Source organism: Phyllobates terribilis, unplaced genomic scaffold, assembly GCF_046119375.1.
Source record: "Phyllobates terribilis strain yellow unplaced genomic scaffold, ASM4611937v1 Scaffold_2__4_contigs__length_985480577, whole genome shotgun sequence".
In the NCBI taxonomy this organism is placed as follows: Eukaryota; Metazoa; Chordata; class Amphibia; order Anura; family Dendrobatidae; genus Phyllobates; species Phyllobates terribilis.
In genome coordinates this window covers 201,402,384-201,427,472 of record NW_027362762.1, presented here as the reverse complement: position 1 = coordinate 201,427,472, position 25,089 = coordinate 201,402,384, and the positions used below count along the sequence as shown (strand labels likewise).

Here is a 25,089-nt window from a genome sequence, read left to right as displayed (position 1 = left end):
ATTGCTGCCTAAACGGAATAAAAGTATGGGAGACCCACTCTTTAATAATGGGAAGGACAATTCAAATAGATTCTATATTCTAGAATATTACCTGTCTTATCTGAAATTCGTTTACAGGTGAGGTATCGCAGTATGGATAGCGTATTACACCGATCCAGCCAGGTATTATTGCCTTACACTGCATGCTGCCGAAAAGAAAAAATCTATTCTATTCCCTCTCGATCCTATCGATAACAATGTTATATGCATTTACAATAGGGATAGGTGCTAGGTGGTATCACCAGCTCCAGATGAATGCTCATTCTGGTTGCATAAATCTCTTCCACAGTCCATAACTTTTTTTATTATTATTTCTTTGGCCTTACATACAAGTCAGTACCCTGCAAATAATTTTTCTTACAATTTTTTTCAAAGGAAATCCATTTTAGCTTGGTTTTTGTATGTTTTATTGTCAGTCCGTAAAACTGGCGTTTTGCTCTGACAACATTGTTCATAGATATGCTATTTGTCAGCGACCAACTGTGAATAGGTTTGGACAAACAACTGCCATACTTTAAATGAAGTGTAATATCTGACACGTTCCCAAAAAAATCTGTATTACTACGGCATTAATATGGGATCACGTCTGATTGTCACGGTTTTAGGTAGTCGCCTAATAGTATGGTATTTGTCAGAGACCAACTGTAAGCAGGTTTGAACACACACCTGGCAGACTTTAAATGGAGTGTAATACCTGACACCTTCCCAAAAATTTCTGTATTATTAGGGCAGTAATATGGGATCACATCTGATGGCCACAGTTTCAGGCAGTCGCTTAATAGTATGGTATTTGTCAGAGACCAACTGTAAATAGGTTTGAACACACACCTGGCAGACTTTAAATGGAGTGTAATATCTGACACCTTCCCAAAAATGCCTGCATTAGTATGGCAGTAATATGGGATCACGTCTGATGGCCACGGTTTCAGGCAGTCGCCTAATAATATGGTATTTGTCAGCGACCAACTGTAAATAGGTTTGAACACACACCTGGCAGACTTTAAATGTAGTGTAATATCTGACACCTTCCCAAAAATTTCTGTATTATTACGGCAGTAATATGGGATCACGTCCGATGGCCACGGTTTCAGGCAGTCGCCTAATAGTATGGTATTTGTCAGAGACCAACAGTAAATAGGTTTGAACACACACATGGCAGACTTTAAATGTAGTGTAATACCTGGTACCTTCCAAAAATTTCTGTGTTATTACGGCAGTAATATGGGATCACGTCCGATGGCCATGGTTTCAGGCAGTCGCTTAATAGCATGGTATTTGTCAGAGACCAACTGTAAATAGGTTTGAACACACACCTGGCAAACTTTAAATGTAATATCTGACACCTTCCCAAAAATTTCTGCATTATTACGGCAGAAATATGGGATCACGTCTGATGGCCACGGTTTCAGGCAGTCGCCTAATAGTATTGTATATGTCAGCAACCAACTGTGAATAGGTTTGAACACACAACTTCCATACTTTAAATGGAGTGTAATATTTGGTACGCTCCACAATTATTGTGCCTGTATTAGTATAATTTCACTTAGAATTTTCACTTATAATTTCAAAAATGACCATTTTTTTGTTCTTTATTAAAATGAAAAGGTTGAAAACTCTGCTGTGCATAATAATTTGGAACATGCATTTTGAGTGGTTTGAGTTTTTTATTTTTTTTAAAAAAATACTGTTATCATAGGCAGTTTGTGCAAAAATCTTTCAATTGTACTCTAATAGTTATTTGACTGGAAAATTACAATGACTGCAATTCATATAGGTAATTTGGGAAAATCTGAGAAAATATTATTTGCATAATAATTTGGAACACAGTGTATATACAAGAGATAGTGGGTACACAGTGTTATGAACGTTTGCTTTACAACTCAGAGCATTTTCCACACAGTTCCCTTTCTTCTTTTCTCTCTTGTTCTTTTTCTCCACCTTTCCTCTTTACTCTCTCTACTTGTCCTCTGTTTCCATTTTTTCTCACTACGTCACCCCAACCCAGCTTGACACTACAGTCCTGCTTAGCAAGAGTTCTTTACTTGACCCACGGTTCCGCGTCTTCTTTCCCCTTAGGGAAACTGTGGTACCAGTATGGCCTGTACTTATCTTCTCTAATGTTGACGGTCTGGAACTCCCACTCGGGGAATTCTACTCGTCTCGTGTACTCGGTCTTGTCTAGGCCCGTTACCTCCTAGAGTTGTAAACTCTGGGCCTTGCAGCTAGTCGTCCTCTCTCGGGATCCATCTCTTGTAGATCACTCTGTCTCTTAGTCACTTCTGCTCCGGGTCTCACTATCTCTTTCTTTCAGTCTCCTCTCACTTTAGGAGAATTCAGCACTGCCTACGTCAGACCTTATATCCTCTTTCTATGCACTCCATGCACTCTCTAACTCACTACCAGTAAATTGTCACTTTCCCTTCAACTGAGCCCCTCCCACTCTGAGCTAGTCCCAAGCATTAACTTTAACTATCCCTACTGTCAAGCTACACACATTATCACCATCATTAACACAATTCACATTATACACAAGTCACACAAGTCACAATTCACATTATACAACACAGTGGGCAATATGTTCATCTCCTTACATAACCATGAAGACAAATAGGTCCGCATACCAAATGGTAGATTTTTATTGAAGAGTATTTGTAAAGTTGCTTCTTTCTTTACTTAATTTTGCACTGAGAAGCATCAGAGAAACATAAGTTTTAATGTTAAAGGGCAGTTGTATTGTTATTACCTCCCATACTCTTTACGGTTGACCCATAACATGCGTCTTTATGCCTATCTTTGATCTATAGAACACCAAACACTGGCTAAGGCTATGTGCCCACGATGCAGAAATGAAGCAGAAAATTTCTGCAGAATTTCTGCATCTCCCTGGCAGAAATAACGCATGCAGATTGTGCATGCGTTTTTCCTGCAGAATACATGCGGAATACATGCAGATTCACATGCGTATCCACATGCGTTAACACATGTGTTTCCGCATGCGGACTGACAAGCACTTTCCAGGCGATAGCATCACTTGGAAAGTGCTTGACAACTAGGTCACACTGTATAAATCCATGCAACCGGCATGGATTTATACAGTGTGACCGTAAAAATAAAAAAATAAAAGCTATACTTACCTCCGATGCTGCCGCGTGTGCCGTCGCACTCCTTCCTGGCTTGCCGGCATCTCGCGAGACAGGCTGCGGTCACATGTGACCGCGACGTCATCTCAGGTCCTGGAAGGAGAAGCGCTGCAGGGTCCGCCGGACAGGTGAATATAAACTTTATTTATTATTTTATTCTTTTTTTTACAGGTACAATGGTACCCAGGTCTGGATGAGAGTCTCCTCTCCTCCAGAACTGGGTACCATCCGTACATTGAACCGCATATAATCCGCTTGTACAAATGTACAGACACGGATTCTATGCGTCTCAATGCAAGTCAATGGCGGCGCTTCCGCTGAGCTTCTGCAAAATTAATGAACATGCTGCGGATTTATGAGCGCTGCAGAAACGCTGCATGTGCATTGACATTGCAGAATGCCATTGGGGACCATGGGGTGCGGATTACCATGCGTTTTTGATGCGTTTCCGCTGCGGAAATTCCGCAGCATAAACGCATGAAAAACGCATCGTGTGCACGCAGCCTAACGCTGTTCTCTCACACTGAGAACATCTTTCACTCATGACTGCCCCAAGAGACCAACAAAGTCCTAATTTACACCACCATTAATTTATTTTGAATGCTTGATTTCCACAATATCTTCCTGTCTAATCTTTTACCACTCTATACGTGTTTCCTGTTTATCACAGTATCTATAATTTTAAGGATTCATTATCAATTATTATGGCTTATTTATTATGATTACTTATATAGCACCATCATATTCCGCAGTGCTTTACAGACATCATCATCGCTGTCCCCATTGGGACCTCATAATTTAAATTCCCTATCATTATGTATTTTGAAGTGTGGGAGGAAACTGACGTACCCTGAGGAAACCCACGCAAATACAGGGAGAGCATGCAAAGTCCTTAAAGATGTTGTCCTTGGTGGGATTTGAACCCAGGACCCAAGGGCTGTAAGTGCTAACCACTGAGCCACCGTGCTGCCTTCAATCTTTTTTCAACCACTGCTCCCGCAACGCCATCTACAAATTCCACAAAAGTGTCCCTCCCAGGCTTATGCTGACTTACTAGGTTCAAATTCATTAGTATTCTGTCCCAATCCACATGCATATCTGCGTGATTTCTGCCAGGTGTATTTTTCCAATTTTCTTCCCCAGCAAAATTTGACATTACTTCAAAACTCACCTCTTCACAACTGCACATGCATCTTCCATTCTACTATGATCACTTATGATTTAGTAAGCAGCCCAGCCTTCTGGAGCCAATGCTTTTTTCATTACCCATTATATGTTGTGTCCCTTCTTACTCTGGGACAGTTCTGTGTGTTCTTTATTAGAATTTATCTTTATACTTTATTTTTAATAAGTTGTGTTTTTATGTAAGGGACAGTAATAATGGCTGTTAATAGAGCTGGTTCATTGGAGTGTAACATGCGCTTTCATATAGAGGAGACAACATTACGTTCAATGGAACAAAAATTGTATTTGAATCATTGCTTCGTGAATGGAAGATCCAGTAGAGCCTCCAGCAATGAAACCAATAGTCTCTGTGAGTGGCATCATAAGAGAAGCAAAAAAATATTTCTATGCCAGGGGCTGTGCTTTTATACAGTGGGAATAAAGCAGCACAATTTATTTTATGTATCTGACTATAGAGCAAAAGGCTTTTCTGCTAGTTGCCATAAGACATTAATACAATTATTTGGCACTTAGACATCCATAGATCCATAATTTCAACCACATTGTAGCAGCGAGAGGTGGATCTGAAATGAGAGAGAAATTGAAGGAGGAGTAAATGGAAGAGAGGGAGGGAAGGAGCGATGGAAAGAGAGACGGAATGCTATGCACACAGCGAAGCAGATCAACAGAGGATGAAAGTCTCCCTTTCCTGTAAAGAGAGATTTTGAGAGTGCAGCTTTGGGCTATATATGCCCCTTCTATGTCTTTTTCTGATTCCAGTGCCACATTTCTTCTGAATGAGGTAACCATTTGCTTTTCTTCATTGCCTTGGAGGGAAGGTTGGGGTTGATGTGTGAATGGGGAATCTATCTGTGGCACATAGATCTCTTTTCGGGATGTGCACTGAGCCATATCATGCATTGTGCTTTTTAAAAGGTTTTTCCGTCTTGAGCTAAATAAAGGAAAATTAAACAAGACAGGGTGAACAATGAGTAGGAAAGGCTAAAATAAAAGAGTATTCAAAAAAGCATTTTGTATGGAAACATCACCCTTCGGCAAACAGATGACTAGCTTCGCTTAGTAACCTTGATGGGGTTCACATCGATGTAATGGCAAAGCAATAAATTGCAAACAAGTGAAATTGTATTTACTGGCTTGACAAATATAAAGCTACACCTTGTGTCATGAACGCCACTGAGAAGAATGATGCCATTCCAGGTATATGAAGTGTGAAGCCCACCACGTACACACGGCAATACACTATATATAACATATGGAGTGTGGATGAAAGAAATACACAGAAATGACACTGATGAGGGAGAGATGGGACTAAATCAACTTGATTTAGTAGTAAGGATTGACAGGGAAAGATGGAAAATAATCAGGCTTGACTGACTCTGGAAGAGCTGGGATTAAAATGGTACAGAGCAACGTTGGGAGATGGCCTTAACTGTTAAATGGTGAATTTCTTAGCCTTGATGATGGGCAGATCATCAGCCAGAGATTCTTGGGTGTTATATAATTAATGTCGCATCTTTCATGGTCTACAGTCTGTCTTTTAAATGCCTGATATTAACAATTTTCTTTACCTTCATCCCTTGACATGACAGCCAACCAGCATCATGGCGTCGTGTTCAGCTGATCATTGGGAATGTGTCGCTGTTAAATATATCCCTTTTCTTATCACATCCTACAATGAGAAGTACAAGGCCATAGCTGCGAAATCCTTTTACTTTAAAGATTAAGCTAATCTTCAGTTTTGAAAAATGTTCGTTTAATTACATATATTAACATAAGTAAAATTGGTAAAGCTGGTGAAAATAGTGATTGATATCTGCACAGTACTTGTGATTGTGAATATAAGTGGCCTGAATTGCACCTACATAGGGTTGTGAGTACCAACGGCGCACGGCTGAAATTTTCTACTGTAATGAATGTTGATAGAATGAGAATTTGAACAAAACCAACACCTTACAGACTTTACAATTATTTCATACTTGCAAATGTTGCAAAAACGACACATCCATCAAGTTCAACCTAATATCTTGCAGAGAAAGGCAAAACAATCCCCCCCCCCCCCCCCCCCGGGGCAACTGGGAACAATTTTGCTTTATAGGACAAAAAAAAATCATGATTACCTCACAAGGGCAGTCAGATCAATTCAGTTCATATTACACTTTAGTTATATTGATGGCTCACGTTTTTATAACAAAAGTATTTTTAGGCGAGGCTCTGTGATTTCTGCATATCGTAGGATATTCTTAGGGTTTGAAATGAATCTGCTGAGTCTTGGAATACAATGGGAAATTTTCCCAAATGACAAAAACTCGCAAGAATTTGTAATTATTAGTAATAATATTCTCCACTGGTTTTATTTTCTGATTTTATGCACAAAAACTGGATACTTGAAGGAAACCTGTCAGCTGCTTTATGATGTCCAAAGCATGGGCAACATGAATCAGAGACCAGCTTCATTAGCACAACCATGTATGTTTCACTCTGGAGTGTTTAAAAAAACATTTTAAAATGGGAATGTTGTAGCTTCTCCCACAGGTCCCCAGCCGCTTCTACATGCTCCACTCTCCTCTTGATTGACAGGTCTCTTCTTATGTGTGTGTATAGGTAGAGACCCGTTAGTCAAGGCAAGAGTGGACACAGACAGAAGAGGGCCCTTGTGCAAGAACAATATATGGGCCCTTTGCAGTCCAAGACCTCATCATAATGCACAATTCCACCTGATTTAGAGCTGGAAGTGGCCCCTTTCCTCTTGGGCACCTGTATAGGTTGCACCAATAGTATGTTGCACCTGAGTCAAGGGTTGTGGTGCATGGAGAAGCCATCAGGGAACATGGCCTTGGACTAGTCATCTGCATTGCATCATCCACAGTCGGCGTCTTAAAGTGTGCTTTCTCTAAAACGCTGCAGCATGTTAGAGTGATACATCCATGACTGCAACAGCAGAGCCAGTCTCTGATTCATGCTGACCAAACAATAGATGGCATGAATCAGCTGTCAGGTTCTCTTTGATAAACCCCATTAACTTTTGTCAAAAAGTTGCAATTTTTAGCTGTTAATGAAACCCACAATTGAAAGTACACATTTCCATTTTTACATTAATATTTCTGACATTTGCTTCAATAGGGTAAACGCAACCACAGTGTAAACTAAAAGCAAGAGTTTTTGGGCGCTTTTCTGAGCAGTATTGCTATTTAGATCCCATTGTTGAAGATCTAGGAATTGCTTTTGGGGGAAAGCTCACCTGCTGACATCTTCCTGGTTGGAAGGTGACGTCACATCATGTTACACATCAAACATTGAATATGACCTGGAGTCATGGCCGTGATGATGTGATTGTCACATAACATTACGGCTGGAGATTTGTAGCTTTATTATAATGCCAGTAAATGGTTCCTAATGTGTAATGTGGACCTCAATGTTTTTAACCTTTTTTCATAGGGGTATGTTCTGATACAGCACCTTGTTGTACCGTGATACAGCATATGAACATTAATTTCTCATTGGATCAAATGTTTGCCAATACACTAATAAAATAAGAACAAGTGAGTATCATATGAGGCTTTTCCTGAAAGGCTATGGCTTTGCTTAATGACTAAATTCTTCACAAGTCCTGTTTCATCATAATTTATTAATCGTTATTAGCATTGCCTGGAATTGCTTGCAAGTCAACAATCTTTGAAACTGTAAAAATCTCATATGAATATAGTTACATAGTTACATAGTTTATAAGGCCGAAAAAAGACAAGCGTCCATCCAGTTCAGCCTATTTCTTGTGCACTGCAGCTATTCCGCAGCGTTGATCCAGGGGAAGGCAAAAAAAAAAAAACATGCGGTATAGGCCAATTTACATCATTGAGATAAAATTCACTTCCCGACACCAATCTTGCAGTCAGATTAAATCCCTGGATTAATTAACTATCACTAAGCATAAGATGTAATTTTATTGTTCTCAAGAAAGGCGTCCAGGCCTCTCTTGAACTCATTAAGTGAGTTGGACATCACCACTTCCTCTCCCAGAGAGTTCCAGAGTCTCACGGCTCTGACCGTAAAGAATCCCCTTCTATGCTGGTGCAGGAACCTCCTTTCCTCCAGACGCATAGTGTGCCCCCTCGTCTTTGTCACCATCCTTGGTATAAACAGGTCATGGGAGAGATCTCTGTACTGCCCCCTGATGTATTTATACATGTTTATGAGGTCTCCCCTAAGCCTTCTCTTTTCCAACGTAAATAGGCCTAATTTTGACAACCTCTCTGGGTATTCTAGTCCCTCCATTCCCTTTATTACCTTAGTCGCCCTCCTTTGTACCCTCTCTAGCTCCAATATGTCTTTCCTCAGTACCGGAGCCCAGAACTGAGCACAATATTCTAAGTGCGGCCTTACCAGCGCTTTATACAGAGGAAGAACAATGTTCTCATCATATGCCCCTATTCCTCTTCTGATGCATGCCATGACTCTATTTGCCTTCGCAGCTGCTGCCTGACACTGGGCACTCCAATTTAATTAGCTATTTACCAAGACGCCCAGGTCCTTCTCCATGTCAGATTTCCCCAACGGTTTCCCATTTAATATGCAATTATCAACTTCCTGTGTCTGTTAAAAAGGACATGATATGCCATAAATGGTTCATAGATGAAGACCCCACCTCTGCCACTCCCAACTATGGGGAGAATACAGTTATATGACCCCTTTACCATAAGCCATGGAAGTGAGAGGCTGCCAAATACAGGAGGAGACCTAGTGTGAAGGTGGTCCTCTCCCCTATCATTGTTAGTTTGTTTACTGTAAGTGATATCTGTATTTGATATGTAACCCCTTCTTATGTACAGCGCCATAGAATCAATGGCGCTTTATAAATAAATAATAATAATAATGTATATAGATCCTATTGATATGCCAGAAGGGTGGATTTGCACATAAACTATATGTACACCACAAATTTGGAAATAGATAACAGCAAAATCTCCATGTGTTACATGCTAATTTGCTGTAATCTCACCTGTAACCTTTTAAGACATAAAGGATGAAATCCACAGCAAGTCTGGAGCAAATACAATTATTATTGTTGTAAAACACCATTAATTCCAGGTTGCTGTGTGTGTAAAGAGAACGTATATATATATATTTCCATGAAAACTCATACTTTTATTTATCAAATGAGTTGCAAAATGAATAGAAAATATAGTCCAGACATTGACAAGGTTAGAAATAATGATTTTTATTTGAAAGAATAATTTTCTCCTTCAAACTTTGCTTTCGTCAAAGAATGCTCCCTTTGCAGCAATTCCAGCATTGCGGACCTTTGGCATTCTAGATGTTAATTTGCTGAAGTAATCTTGAGAAATTTCACCCCATGCTTCCTGAAGCCCCTCCCATAAGTTGGATTGGCTTGATGGGCACTTTTTGCGTACCATACGGTCAAGCTGTTCCCACAACAGCTCAATGGGGTTGAGATCTGGTGACTGCTCTGGCCACTCCATTACAGATAGAATACCAGCTGCCTGCTTCTTCCCTAAATAGTTCATGCATAATTTGGAGGTGTGCTTTGGGTCATTGTCCTGTTGTAGGATGAAATTGGCTCCAATCAAGCGCTGTCCACAGGGTATGTCATGGCGTTGCAAAATGGAGTGATAGCCTTCCTTATTCAAAATCCCATTTACCTTGTACAAATCTCCCACTTTACCAGCACCAAAGCAACCCCAGACCATCACATTACCTCCACCATGCTTGACAGATGGTGTCAGGCACTCTTCCAGCATCTTTTCAGTTGTTCTGCGTCTCACAAATGTTCTTCTGTGTGATCCAAACACCTCAAACTTTGATTCGTCTGTCCATAAAACTTTTTTCCAATCTTCCTCTGTCCAATGTCTGTGTTCTTTTGCCCATATTAATCTTTTATTTTTATTAGCCAGTCTCAGATATGGCTTTTTCTTTGCCACTTTGCCCTGGAGGCCAGCATCCCGGCGTCGCCTCTTCACTGTAGACGTTGACACTGGCGTTTTGCGTGTACTATTTAATGAAGCTGCCAGTTGAGGAGCTGTGAGGCGTTGATTTCTCAAACTAGAGACTCTAATGTACTTGTCTTGTTGCTCAGTTATGCTGCGGGGCCTCCCACTTCTCTTTCTACTCTGGTTAGAGCCTGTTTGTGCTCTCCTCTGAAGGAAGTAGTACACACCGTTGTAGGAAATCTTCAGTTTCTTGGCAACTTCTCGCATGGAATAGCCTTCATTACTAAGAACAAGAATAGACTGTCGAGTTTCACATGAAAGTTCTCTTTTTCTGGCCATTTTGAGAGTTTCATAGAACAAACAAATGTAATGCTCCAGATTCTCAACTAGCTCAAAGGAAAGTCAATTTTATAGCTTCTCAAATCAGTCAAATCGTTTTCAGCTGGGCTAACATACTTGTGCAAGGGTTTTCTAGGGTTTTCTAGGGTTTTCTAAACACCCATTAGCCTTCTTACAAAGTTAGCAAACACAATGTACCATTAAAACACTGGAGTGGTGGTTGTTGGAAATGGGCCTCTATACACCTATGTAGATATTGCAATAAAAACAAGACGTTTGCAGCTAGAATAGTCATTTACCACATTAACAATGTATAGAGTGTACTTCTGATTCATTTAATGTTAGCTTCATTGAAAACAAATGTGCTTTTCTTTCAAAAATAATGAAATTTATAAATGACCCCAAACTTTTGAACGGTAGTGTATATATATGTACATATATATATATTTATATATATATGTATATATATATATATGTATATATGAATATATATATATATATATATATATATATATATACTGCTCAAAAAAATAAAGGGAACACTCAAATAACACATCCTAGATCTGAATGAATGAAATATCCTCATTGAATACTTTGTTCTGTACAAAGTTGAATGTGCTGACAACAAAATCACACAAAAATCATCAAAGGAAATCAAATTTATTAACCAATGGAGGCCTGGATTTGGAGTCACCCCCAAAATTAAAGTGAAAAAACACACTACAGGCTGATCCAACTTTGATGTAATGTCCTTAAAACAAGTCAAGATGAGGCTCAGTATTGTGTGTGGCCTCCACCTGCCTGTATGACCTCCCTACAACGCCTGGGCATGCTCCTGATGAGGTTGCGGATGGTCTCCTGTGGGATCTCCTCCCAGACCTGGACTAAAGCATCCACCAACTTCTTGACAGTCTGTGGTGCAACGTGACGTTGGTGGATGGAGCGAGACATGATGTCCCAGATGTGCTCAATCGGATTCAGGTCTGGGGAACGGGTGGGCAAGTCCATAGCTTCAATGCCTTCATATTGCAGGAACTGCTGATACACTCCAGCCACATGAGGTCTGGCATTGTCCTGCATTAGGAGGAACCCAGGGCCAACCGCACCAGCATATGGTCTCACAAGGGGTCTGAGGATCTCATCTCGGTACCTAATGGCAGTCAGGCTACCTCTGGTGAGCACATGGAGGGCTGTGCGGCCCTCCAAAGAAATGCCACCCCACACCATTACTGACCCACTACCAAACCAGTCATGCTGAAGGATGTTGCAGGCAGCAGATCGCTCTCCACGGCGTCTCCAGACTCTGTCTCGTCTGTCACATGTGCTCAGTGTGAACCTGCTTTCATCTGTGAAGAGCACAGGGCGCCAGTGGCGACTTTGCCAATCCTGGTGTTCTGTGGCAAATGCCAAGCGTCCTGCACGGTGTTGGGCTGTGAGCACAACCCCCATCTGTGGACGTCAGGCCCTCATACCACCCTCATGGGGTCGATTTCTAACTGTTTGTGCAGACACATGCACATTTGTGGCCTGCTGGAGGTCATTTTGCAGGGCTCTGGCAGTGCTCCTCCTGTTCCTCCTTGCACAAAGGCGGAGGTAGCGGTCCTGCTGCTGGGTTGTTGCCCTCCTACGGCCCCCTCCACGTCTCCTGGTGTACTGGCCTGTCTCCTGGTAGTGCCTCCAGCCTCTGGACACTGCTCTGACAGACACAGCAAACCTTCTTGCCACAGCTCGCATTGATGTGCCATCCTGGATGAGCTACACTACCTGAGCAAATTCTGTATGTTTTAGAGTCCGTCTCATGCTACCACAAGTGTGAAAGCACAACCAACATTCAAAAGTGACCAAAACATCAGCCGGAAAGCATTGGTACTGAGATGTGGTCTGTGGTCCCCACCTGCAGAACGGCTCCTTTATTGAGTGTGTCTTGATAATTGCCAATAATTTCCATCTATTGTCTATTCCATTTGCACAACAGCATGTGAAATTGATTGTCAATCAGTGTTGCTTTCTAAGTGGACAGTTTGATTTCACAGAAGTTTGATTTACTTGGAGTTATATTCTGTTGTTTAAGTGTTCCCTTTATTTTTTTGAGGTATGTGTATATATATATATATATATATATACACACACAAGGATAATAAACTAAAGACCCTCACATACATTAGAATTGTCTGATGGTCTAATGTGTAGCGGGCGTCGGCTGACTGATGGTTGAGAGAGATGTTGATCGCGCACGTTCGATTTCGGACTGCTGATCTCATTGATTTCCCAGAGATGAGCCGTTGTGTCAGCCTGCGGCTTTCTCATACAGAATTCAAGAGCACTTGGCCGAACAAGCGCTCCTGTGTATGGGAGAGTCGGCTAAGATGGCAGTCAGCTGAACGATCGACGAAAGCATCATTCAGCCGACAGTCACCTTGGTATGATTGGCCAGCTTGACAGTGACAGACTGGTACAGACAGGGAGAGGACCCTGCCCTCATGGGCTTATTAATCTACAAACTATTCAAGAAGACAATAGAATAGGAGGTAGTAAGAGCTCAGGTGATAATGAAGTGGCCGCGGGGTTACTGCAGGTTGTAGGCCTTCCTGAAGTATTGGGAAAATCTGTCTTCACTGAATGCAGATTTTACCATGAACTGAATAAATAGAGCGAAATATAAGTTCAGAAGGAGAAAGAAGCAGATTTATCTCATAAAATACATTACAAGTTGTTGTTTTTTTATTATTTTCCTGTGTACTGTCGATTTATCAAATAAAAATTAAAATGACAGTGACTCTTTAAAGGCACATATACAACAACCAGGCAAAACATTAAAACTACAGACAAGTGACATCAATAGCATTGATGATCCTGTCCACAGGAGGTGATATACAGTATATTAGGCAACAAGTGAACACTCAGTTTGACATTAATGTGTTGGAACAGTGAAAAATTGTCAAGAATAATTTGAGCAACTTTAAGTAAGTCTAAACGTCTCCAAAATGACAGATCTTTGAGTTTTTTTCCAGCAGACAGTGGTTAGTAGATAACATATGATGTCAAAGGAAGGACAATCAGAACCAGAGACAAGGCTAATTTATTGCACTTTGGAAGTGGAGGCTGGCCATCTGCTCCGATCTCACCAAAGAGCTGTTTTAGCACAAATTAGTGAAAATGTGAAAGTTAGGTAAGATAGAAAAATATTAGAAGACATAGTATATCACAGCTTGATGTCTTTTGGGCTTCACAGCTACAGACCGGTCCTGTCAAAGTGCCCATGATGACCCTTGTCAATCACAAAAGTGTTTACAGAGGGCATGTGAACAGCAATACTAGACCATGGAGTGAAGCAATGGTAGAAGGTGGCCTGGTCTGATGAATCCTGTTATCTTTTACATTATGTGGATATTGCTTATCAGGGGAACAGATGTCACCAGGGTGCAGTAAAAGAATGAAAGCAAGCCGGAGGAGGCAATGTGATGCTTTGAGCAATGTTCTGCTAGGGAACCTTGGGTTCTTGCCTTTTTTTGGATGTTGTTTTCATCGCCTACCTAAAGATTGCTGGAGAACAAATACGTTTCTGCATGGCAGTAGTATTCCCTCATGGCAATGGCCTCTTTCAGCAGAATAATGCCCCCTGTCAAACTGCAAAAATTGTTCAGGAATGGTTGTTTTATTGCTGATTGGTGTAAAATCTATTAATTTATTTTACATTTTTTAAAGTCATTAAACTTTTAACTTTCCCAACCAGCTATTATGTTATGAAAAAATTGCAAAAGAAAATGTTCTGCTATGTATTTAAAGGGCAGTATTGCTGAAAGATGGCGGATTTAGTCTCTGCTGCCAAGGACAGCACCAACTGTAAATGTATCCCTGATGTAAGGTAAATAGTCCATGCAAATTCAGACAGATGGATTGTGTACGGTATTCCCCGAGTAGGAGAGCAGTTGTGGCGCTGTAGCTCTGGGATTTCTAACTGACTCATTTGAGGATTTTTCTAGGTAATGTACAATATTAATATTTTTGTGAAGTAGCTTATGAAAACTTATGTTCCCACTTGCATGTAGAAAATGTTTGGGAAAAATTAGTAAAATGGGAAAATATAAGAATGTACCGGTATATGTTTTCTGGTTGCAGCAAAATGCTACTATAGGTCATATAAAGTACAAGTGCATCTCACAAAATTACAATATCATTAAAAAGTTAATTTATTTCAGTTCTTTAATCAAAAAAGTGAAACTCATATATTATGCAGAGTCATTACAAACAGAGTGATCTATTTCAAGTGTTTATTTCTGTGAATGTTGATGATTATAAAAACACAAAAGTCATTATCTCAGTAAATTAAAATAATTAACAAAAACCACCTGTAAAGGCTTCCGATGCATTTAAAAAGGTCCCTTAGTCTGTTTCAGTAGGCTCCACAATCATGGGGAAGACTGCTGACTTGACAGATGTCCAGAAGGCAGTCATTGACACACTCCACAAGGTCCCAGAGTTCCAATTTTCATTTTGAAATCAAGGTCCCAAAGTCTGGAGGAAAAGTGGAGAGGCACACAATCCAAGCTGCTTGAGGTCTAGTGTGAAGTTTCCACAATCAGTGATGGTTTGGGGAGCCATGTCTTCTGGTGTAGGTCCACTGTGTTTTATCAAGACCAAAGTCAGCGCAGCCGTCTACCAGGAAATATTAGAGCACTTCATGCTTCCCTCTGCCGACAAGCTTTTTGGAGATTGAAATTTCATTCTCCAGCAGGACTTGGCACCTGTCCACACTGCCAAAAGTACCAATACCTGGTTTAAAAACAACAATATCACTGTGCTTGATTGGCCAGCAAACTCGCCTGACCTTAACCCCATAGAGATTCAATGGGGTATTGTCAAGAGGAAGATGAGAGACACCAAACCCAACAATGCAGACGAGCTGAAGGCTGCTATCGAAGCAACCTGGGCTTCCATAACACCTCAGCAGTGCCACAGCCTGATCGCCTCCATGCCACGCCGCATTGATGCAGTAATTGATGCAAAAGGAGCCCGACCAAGTATTGAGTGCATTTACTGAACATACATTTCAGTAGGCCAACATTTCGGATCTTAAAAACATTTTTCAAGCTGTTATTATAAAGTATTGTAATTTACTGAGATAATGACTTTTGTGTTTTCATTGGCTGTAAGCCATAATCATCAACATTAACAGAAATAAACACTTGAAATAGATCACTCTGTTTGCAATGACTCTATATAATATATGAGTTTCACTTGTTATATTGAGAACTGAAATAAATTAACTTTTTGATATTCTAATTTAGCGAGATGCACCTGTGTATCTATGGGACCCTAAATCTTTGCTCATTCTCCCATTTGTGACCCTCTGATCATAATTTTGCTTGTGGCTTCATCATTTTAAACTATTTGGTTCTGGATGAAAATAACAACTGGAAATGTTATTTTGAGTCCATATAGTTTCCCCCTTTTACACAAATACTAGGCAGAGCTCTATGGCTTTTAACTTGAACAAGAATTCCCCAGTCTTACAAAGCAGCCAACATTAAAACAGAACATTTATTTTGCAGTTTTTTTTTCAGTTTTTGGTGTAAACCAAGTCCCCACTACTGGCAATTTGCAATAAACTTGCGAAATGCTGCCACTTTTGCAAAAAAAAAAAAATTTTTGTACAATGCCAGCCAAAAGTTCACAAAGTGGGCATTTTGTACAAGAAGGAGCTTTGCCACACACTTTTAGACAGATTTATTAAGCTTTACGCCAGAAAATCCATATCCTCACTTTCTCATATGAGATATACATTTCAATTTCTGAATTAAATGCACCAAATTGATTAAATGGCATGATTTTTTAATAACTTTTGCACAATTGACTCCAATTACATTTTGTTTAGCCTGGTATATAAAGCACAAGTACTTAATAAATCTCCCCCCTATAGGTATGATAAACGAAAGATGCATAGTTCTGAAATATTAAGTAGAACACTGTTACTTATTTTTTATGTGTGATGTTTATGTGGCACTTTTTAAGCTATTGTTCCCCATAGTAATGGCAACATGCCCAGGTTGTAAATAGTATGCTCCACTTTTTAGAGACCCATTAGGTATTATGTAAACCTGGGCACTGTTTTCAAGTAACATTGTCACATTCACAAGCAGCTTTTAATACTTTTGTTTTCATGGTCTTTTCATTGGTGTTTTTAACATTTTTTTATTTAAACATACTGAGCTCGGATGTTGCTTCAAAGTCTGGAGCAAAGTGCCGAAAAGTCTACATACTGTACCTAGTGTTTTCTGTTTTTTATTGCATTTTTCAATCAGTGGCATTTTATTGCAAAGCAGAGCATGCTCTATGTGGGCTATATTTATTTTTTTTCTTCTATTGGTTTCATTCACGTGCACATGTTGAGTATTTGGTCAGTTTTTTAAATCAGTATTGGTAAGCCAAAATCAGGAGTGGGTGATAAATACAGAAGTGGTGATGTGTTTCTATTATACTTTTCCCCTGAGGCTACGTTCCCACCATCCGGAGCCTGCTCCGGCCCCGACGCTGCGGACAAGCCGCTGGTGGCTTCGGCTCAATATGCTAATGAGCGCCCCCATTTTTTTTTCACCTGCGGACTTTCCTCATAGAGGTTAGGTCTATAGGGAAAGCCCGCATGTGGACCCGCCGGAGAAATTGACATGCTGCGGTCTGGAAATACACGCCGCATGTCAGTTTCCGCGGGTGATCCGCAGATGCCGGATGGCAGCCTTTCCGTGGAAGCAATCCACTGGGACCCCGTTGTAAGACCAGATCCCTGTACAAGGGTTAATGGGTGAAGGTCAGGGTTCCTCTGGAATCTGACAGATGGAGTGGCTTGTGCCAAGTCTGTTTGTGGCAGCCTTTTTGAGTCTGTGGTCTCTGACAGTCATGACACAACCATGGCAATTGATGATAAAACACCACGGCTTTGCCACATATTTTTGACAGTACGATACCTGTCCATGTGAATAAACTAATAATCAAAATGAAGGGTGCTTACAGACTACAGGCTTAAAGGGCTATTCCCATCTTCAAGATCCTATCCCTATATTTAGTAGGTGTAATAATATTAATATTATCAAATACCTCCAATTAGAAATGTATTAACCAAAAACAGGTCCAAAAGTCTGTGGGAGTAGGAAATATACTGAAGCTGAAAAAGAGAACCCCCATACATAAAGTTAAATCAGCAATTTTATTAACAAATATTCAACAAGACATATATAATAAAATCAATTAAGAATAAGGGGATGAAAAACAGTCACTACAGGCATTACAGATAACAAGTCATAGGTAACAAAAAATATTAGAAATTCAGCGTCTCTGAGGAAGCGATTATGCGAAACACGCATTAGAGGGATGCAAGTCAGGTAATTATGAGACTCTAATGCTTAGAAGTGCTTCTGTTCACATGTCCCTCACAGGTCTTTTTCCTATTATATGATGATTACACATATGTAGACACTCCCTCTGCAAGTCTGTTTGGCAGTAATTGTTTGACACCCTTAATTCATTTCATTTGCGTTTACCCTAAATAACCACACATACCTGCTGGTGTTGTCGATACATTCCTGACATGCATACTTGCAGTGGAGTGTTCTGCAGCGGTTCCTATTGACACCATTAGGTGGAGCTTCTATTACATGGTGTTGATCTAAACCGCAGCCAGTGACACCCTTGTTCCCTGTTTGCTGCTATCTGCTATATTTGCACAACTGCTACAATATGTTGCTGATCTAAGCAGCAGCAAGTGATACACTCTTTCCTTCTTGCTGCTATCTACTACATTTGCACAACTATTATTGAGTCATATACTCGGACTGTGTGCAATATATATGTTCACTACTACCATCTTGTATAAATTATTGTTGAATGTATATAAAAAAAAAATTTCACTTAGGCTTATGTGCAATATACATATGTGTAGATTCACACTTACAGCTCTTTCCACGTGAACCCAGCTGATCACCCTTTATTGCATGAATTTATAATATTTTTTGTTACCTATGACTTGTTATCTGTAATGCCTGTAGTGACTGTTTTTCATCCCCTTTTTCTTAATTGATTTTATTATGTATGTCTTGCTGAATATTTGTTAATAAAATTGCTTATTTTACTTTATGTATGGGAGTTCTCTTTTTCGTCTTCAATTAGAAATGTAGTATAGTTCTTCTGATTTGCTATGTCTCTTTTCTCATGTGCAGGCATTGCAGGACCTGAGGTGTCCATTGCTACGACCACTGATATAGTGACAGTTAGTTAGCTAGCTAGTTGCTAGTGGTCATAACCATGGATACCGAAGGTCCTGCAATGCCTGCATGTGAGGAAAGAGACATAGCGAATCAGAAAAACTGTACTGCATTTCTAATTGTAGGTATTTGTTAATATTATTATTACACCTACTACATATTGGGATAGGATCTTGGAGATGGGAATACCCCTTTAAGTACGTGCCCGAGCACAAGGACTAGATGGCTTCCTAGTATGGAGTCACATGGCCTCTACTGATTGTTATAAGTGCCCTATATACATATTTATGCAGAATTTGACTGAAAAACATCTGCAAATGCATCTGAAAATGGAAATTACAGTAGAGGAGTCATGTACCGCTATGGGAGCTATACATTTGAGGCCTAAATCTGTTTTTCAAATGGGGAGTAAAGAAGCGGAGTGTAGTGGTTGCAGTCCCATCTACCACCTGAGGGGGCACAGTGGCACCTAAAAGGACAATTGTACTATGACTTACACATGGAGCCCTATTACAGATGTTTCATCAGGACCAGGCCATATGCACACAACTGAATATGGCACACACGGGTGTACTCCATCACTGCTCCCCAAAAATGTGGATTTGATGGTGATCCAAGTTTCATTCAGTAATACTGTTGGGTGCTCAGGACTTCTGGCTATAATATGGCCCTAATAACAGCCTCAAGTTTTTGCAGTAGTTGTAACAAAGTGCATCTTAAAATTTTAACTGATGGCGGTTTTCATGCTCTGTAGGTTACAACTTTTAACAATTTAAATTAGAAAAAATAATCTAGCCTTTTAATGTAGGCAGAAAGAGATAGATGTGTTTGGAAATCCTCTTTACAGAGCGATCAGTGTCAGTCATAAGCAGCTTAATTAACTGGCTCCTCACACTGTGCAGCTGCAAAGCAGTAATTTATGGCAAGCTTCAATTACATTTTATTTTTTATTGTTGCTGCCATTTCTGCATACAAATAAGTTGTCACTGGAAATTGTTACATTTGTGATTTGCAATCAGAATTTGCAGTAGAACATCGCTTCAGGAATAACTTAACTTGATGTGTTTGGCGCCTTCATTTTTCCGTGTATAAAAATCTGCTTCGTTCCTGCAAGAGAGTACATACTCCAGATCTGGTTTCAGTTTATGGCAACATGACAGTGAGAAATGTCAAATATTTCTTTGAAAAGTCTGAGAAATTAACTTCTGAATAAGGCATTTATTTCGATATTAGCACTTGAATTGAGGGAATTTATGCTATATTAGCTGGGCAATCCATCTCTGGACCCCAACCTATTAGGAGAATAAGAATTAAGTTACTTTCAAATGCTCTGTATATGGACTGAAATGCACGGACTGGCCAGGGGTTTTCTGGCCCAAACTAACAGCCACATATAGGCCTACGAGGCCGATGGTCAGGAGACCTGGCACCCATCTGTGCATTGCAGTGTTTATATGGAGAGTGAAATAGGCTCATCAGCCTTAGGGATGGTTAATACGGATGTGTGCTGGCCGAGTAAAAATTGGACAGCACACTGACCAATGTACCGAGCGTCCATGTGAAAGAAATCGCAGCTTGCACTATTATTTTCCATAGATGTGACTCGTCCATACAAGTCTATCAGATCTCAATACAGATTATCCGTATTGTGTCCGATTTTTTGGATACATTGAATGTTGATGTATAAATAAGTATCCCATATGGACGAAAATAAGGACGAAAATCGACATAGGGATGGCACACGGATGGAATACAGATGACAATACAAATCAAAATTGTTTGAGTTTACGGGATGAAAATTGGATGATTTTTATAAACTCATCTTACCCCGGCCTTATAGGGAGAGCTGAGCCTTTCATCTAATACAGGGGTGGGCAATTCATTTTTTCAAGGGGCCACATAAGAGACCGTGATTGTTGTGAAGGGCCGAACCAATAGGCTGAAATTAATTCTATTCAATATTAATATTAACAGTATAATTATTTTATATTAATATTAATTGTATCACTTAATATTGAGCAGGATTACGTACGCTGACATTCCCCCAATATACCATATGAGCCCGCACACAGCCCCCCTGTATACCATATCAGCCCACACACAGCCCATATATACTGTAAGAGCCCACACATTTGCTCTATATTCAGTGTGAGCGCCCACATAACCCCTCTCTATACTGTATAAGCCCCCACATAGCCTCCTGTATACAGTATGAGCCCTCACATAGCCTCATACCCTCTCTATATACAGTATGAGACACCCACATAGCCCCCTATATTCAGTATGAGCCTCCTATAAATAGTAAGAGCCCCACATCATCCCTACATAATAACCATGCCCCACATAGCCCCTCTACATAGGGGCTATGTTGGAGCTCATATGGCATATAGAAGGGCTATGTGGGGCACGGTTTTTATATAGGGGCAATGTGGGGGCTCTTACTATTTATAGGAGGTTCATACTATATATAGAGAGGGGCTATGTGGGGCTTGTATTGTATTTAGGGGCTATGTAGGGGCTCTTATTGTTTATAAATGGCTCATACTATATATAGGGAGCTATGTGGGGCTCATACTGTATATAGGGGCGACGTTGGAGCTCATATTGTATATACAGTATGAAAATAACTATTTTTCATCAGTGCGCTAAATCAGATTTTTAGCCAGGCAACCTTGGTTTGTGTTTGTGTGTCCATTTTTATCTTCAGTGTTGCTTACACTAGGATGGATGTGTGGCACCCCAGGGGTCTGGTTTCCCACAGTAATGTAATGTTATGTCTGAGAGCAGGTGGGAGGTCCTTTGGTCAGGGATCCTGTGCATGCCACACCTCCTGCCCAGTCTTGGGAGGGGAAGACCTTCCCCTATATAAACCCGGGGCTGAAGCAGGGTTAGTGAGTCAAGGAGAGTAGAGACAAGAAACAGTCACAGGAAGAAACAGCAGAAGTGGGAGCAATACTACTACAAGTCAGGGGCTGGCAGCTGCAGAGCTCGCCCTGACTGAGAAGCTTTCTTACCGGACCCGGCGTCCGAGGCTGTGGGGACTAACTCTTACCCAGCAGCAGAAGCCGACCGGCAGGGGATTTCAGGTCCTCAGGCCCAGAAACCCGAAGGCACGGTCACACGCGTGGGACCAGCACCGCCGTCGTGGAGCGGAAGCCATTAGAAGGCCCCGAGTCACCGGCCATACGGGTGAGCACCACACGGTACACTCAGGGACGTGGGCTACTTATATCCGCTTCTAGCAAGGTAGCCAGAAGAGTACAGTCAGTTTGGGAGGCCTACAACTCCGCCTGGCCAGGGGAGATCCCATCTGCTCAAGGACTGACCAGGCCCCGTTCGCTAGCAAGTACTCCGGGAGGGTCTATCGTTGTTACCAGTAAAGACCCTGAATTACACCGCACCGTCTCTGAGTGGTTCCTGCTACCCTCATCATCCACATCTGCTGCCCTGAGGCCATACCCCTCCCGTTGGGGGTTATACCATCTACGCTGCACCATCCATCCACCGGCCTCAGCGGACTGTCCTGCAGCGGCAGCTCCATAGCTGCATTCAACGGGTGGCGTAGTCGTCCTGCATCTACCGCTGTTACATCGCCGCTCAGTTTGACTCCCTGGGCACGGACCGGGTCACCGCCACGAGACTACAACCCTCAAGAGATCCGGCTCCGGGTAAGCTCCCGCGTGCGCAACGCAGCGCGACACAGGCCCAGGGGCGCGTCAACTTTGGCGTAGTCGGCAGGATTTCGTGCCCGCAACCACCGGGTACTGCGTGCCTGAAAAAGAGACTTTTCAAACTTACCTGTGGTGAAGATTCCCGCCATCCGGCGCCATCTTCAGCCTTCTTCCCGCCATTGGTGAAGTTTCCCGCCATCCGGCGCCATCTTCTGCCTTCTTCCCGCCATCCGTGGAGTTTTCCCGCCATTGGACGCCATCTTGAGGACGCCGCGCGGGAAGAAGAGGGGCGTGGACTCCGAAAGCGCGCGAGAACTGAAGCCCCGCCTCACGTCCGGACGTTGCGTAAGGTCCTGGAAGGAGCCCAGCAGACGCCGACGTCACAGGAGCGCGACGGAAGGTCCTCAACCCTGACGATCCACTGCGGAGCCGCGGCCTACGGAAGAGGATCATCGCAAGGTAGGCCACGGTCCACTAGGGGGGAGGAAGATGTCGGATACGGAGGAGAGCTTCACTGCCTCAACCCCCGCCAGCGCTACCGCTGCTGCAGTTATGCCCTTCACCATGCCCTATATCCCGGGAGCAGCTTGGCTACCCCAGTACTCAGGGGAGTCACATACCCTGCATGACTTTAGAGAAAAGCTGGATAGCCTCTTCCAGGTGTACCCCCTCACAGAAGAGCAAAAAGTGAGCATCCTGGTGGCCCAACTAACCGGGGCAGCCAAAAGGGAAGTAAAATCCTGGCCACCTGGGAGGAAGACTGTCGCAGGGATACTAACCCGGCTGAAGGACACCTTTGATACCCGCACCTCAGCCGAGATTAAGCTTAGATTCTACGGGTGCAAGCAGCGAGCGCATGAGAGTATAAGGAACTATGCACTAAACCTACAAGAGGCCCTGAGGGCCATTAAGCAGACCGACCCTGATGGAGTGGGAAACGAGGACAGGCTGTTGACCGAACAGTTTATAGAGGGACTGTATTGTAATACCCACCGAACCCAGTTGCGGGCAATGGCCTTACAGGATCCCCATCTGGGCTTTGCACAGTTCAAGGACAGAGCCATCCGGGTGCTCCGAGAACCGGCACCGGGTGGCGTTGTGACCCACAAGCGCCCTGCTATCACTTACCACCAGGAGGCGGCGCCCTTGTCGGCAGGGCCTGTGGGAGCTGATGCGCAGGCTTTGGACAATGACCCGGCTCCAGACCTACACCATCAGGTCCAAGAGCTAGCTAAGAGCGTTGCTGCGCTAACCCGAACTGTGCAGTCTTTACAGGCTTTCACCCCAGGGAAGATCCAGCTGGCATCCGGACCGGAGGACATCCCGTGGCGTCGACCAAGGAGGACCCCACCGGCCAGAGGAAGACCCAGTGACCGATACAGCGAGGACGGACGACCCATCTGCCGCCGCTGCAATCAACCTGGACATATGGCAAGGTACTGTTCTTTAAACGGGCACAACCTGGGGTAGAGGGCCAACCCCCAGGAAAAAGATCACCAGGCCCATCGAACTGGCGCGACAGATATGTGGGAGGACGTCCAGTCTTGCCTGTGGTACTGGATGGCATTCCCATGAGTGCCCTACTAGACACCGGGTCACAGGTCACCACCATCCCGTACGTGCTCTTTAAGCAGTACTGGAATGACTCGGATATTACCCGCTACCCTGACGACGACTTGAGTATCATCGCCAGCAATGGCCAGCCCGTGCCACAGATCGGATTTAAAGAGGTGACCATCAAAATCGGTAGAGTCGAACTGGCAGCACAGGGACTGATCATTGTAGATATTGACAAACATGAGAGTCACCCAAAAATAACTCTAGGAACTAATGTAATTGAAAATTGTCTTGTAGAGGTGATTTTCCTTTTACAGCAGGTTGCCAAGAACGCCAGCTCCGGCGAGCAGCGGGTGCTCCAGAAAGAGATCCGGGCACTGATGCGACGGCAACAGGTGGAACTCTCCGGCGGTGAGATTGGTAGCGTAAGAATGTGTGACCCTTTTCCTATTGCCATGCCCCCAAAAAGTGAAATGATGATTTGGTGCCGGGCAGCTATTGGTCTGAGAGGTAGTGATTACCAGGCAATGGTAGAACCAGTTTACTCAGACAGTAGGCCCACCATCTTGACAGCACGGGGGGTGGTTAATGTACGCCATGGGAGGGTGCCCGTTCGCATAATCAATATCGGGAAGAGGGAAGTGTACCTGCCCCGGTATGCCACGCTAGCCAAATTATATACCATTAACCAAAATGCTATACAATCTGTGGAACCCTTGCCTCCATCTCACCCGGAGGAAGGTAACGGCTCTAAGAAAACAAAGGAGGACTGGTGTCAGCAACTACATTTGGGTACTGACTCCACTCCCTCACATCAGAAACAGGGAGTCTATCGGGTGGTTCAAGAGTACGAGAGAGTGTTTAGTAAACACCCGTTAGACTTCGGGCGAGTCAAGGGGGTAGAACACCACATCCCCACGGGAGACCATCCTCCCATAAAAGAGAGGTATCGACCCGTACC

General features: G+C 42.5%; 1 protein-coding gene across 2 annotated transcripts in view; it reads left to right on the top strand.

Annotated features, from left to right (window-relative positions):
• Positions 1-25,089, top strand: part of CACNB3 (calcium voltage-gated channel auxiliary subunit beta 3) — a 307,240-nt gene that overhangs the window by 48,076 nt on the left and 234,075 nt on the right. Inside the window, exon 1 of one of the 2 annotated variants that reach the window (XM_073663794.1) lies at positions 4,930-5,145. The exons of the other annotated variant lie outside the window; for it this stretch is intronic. Within the exon in view, the coding sequence (XP_073519895.1) occupies positions 5,104-5,145 (42 nt within the window). The 5' untranslated portion in view covers positions 4,930-5,103. Of the gene's footprint in view, positions 1-4,929; positions 5,146-25,089 lie in introns of those variants that run through there. 2 annotated transcript variants of the gene reach the window in all.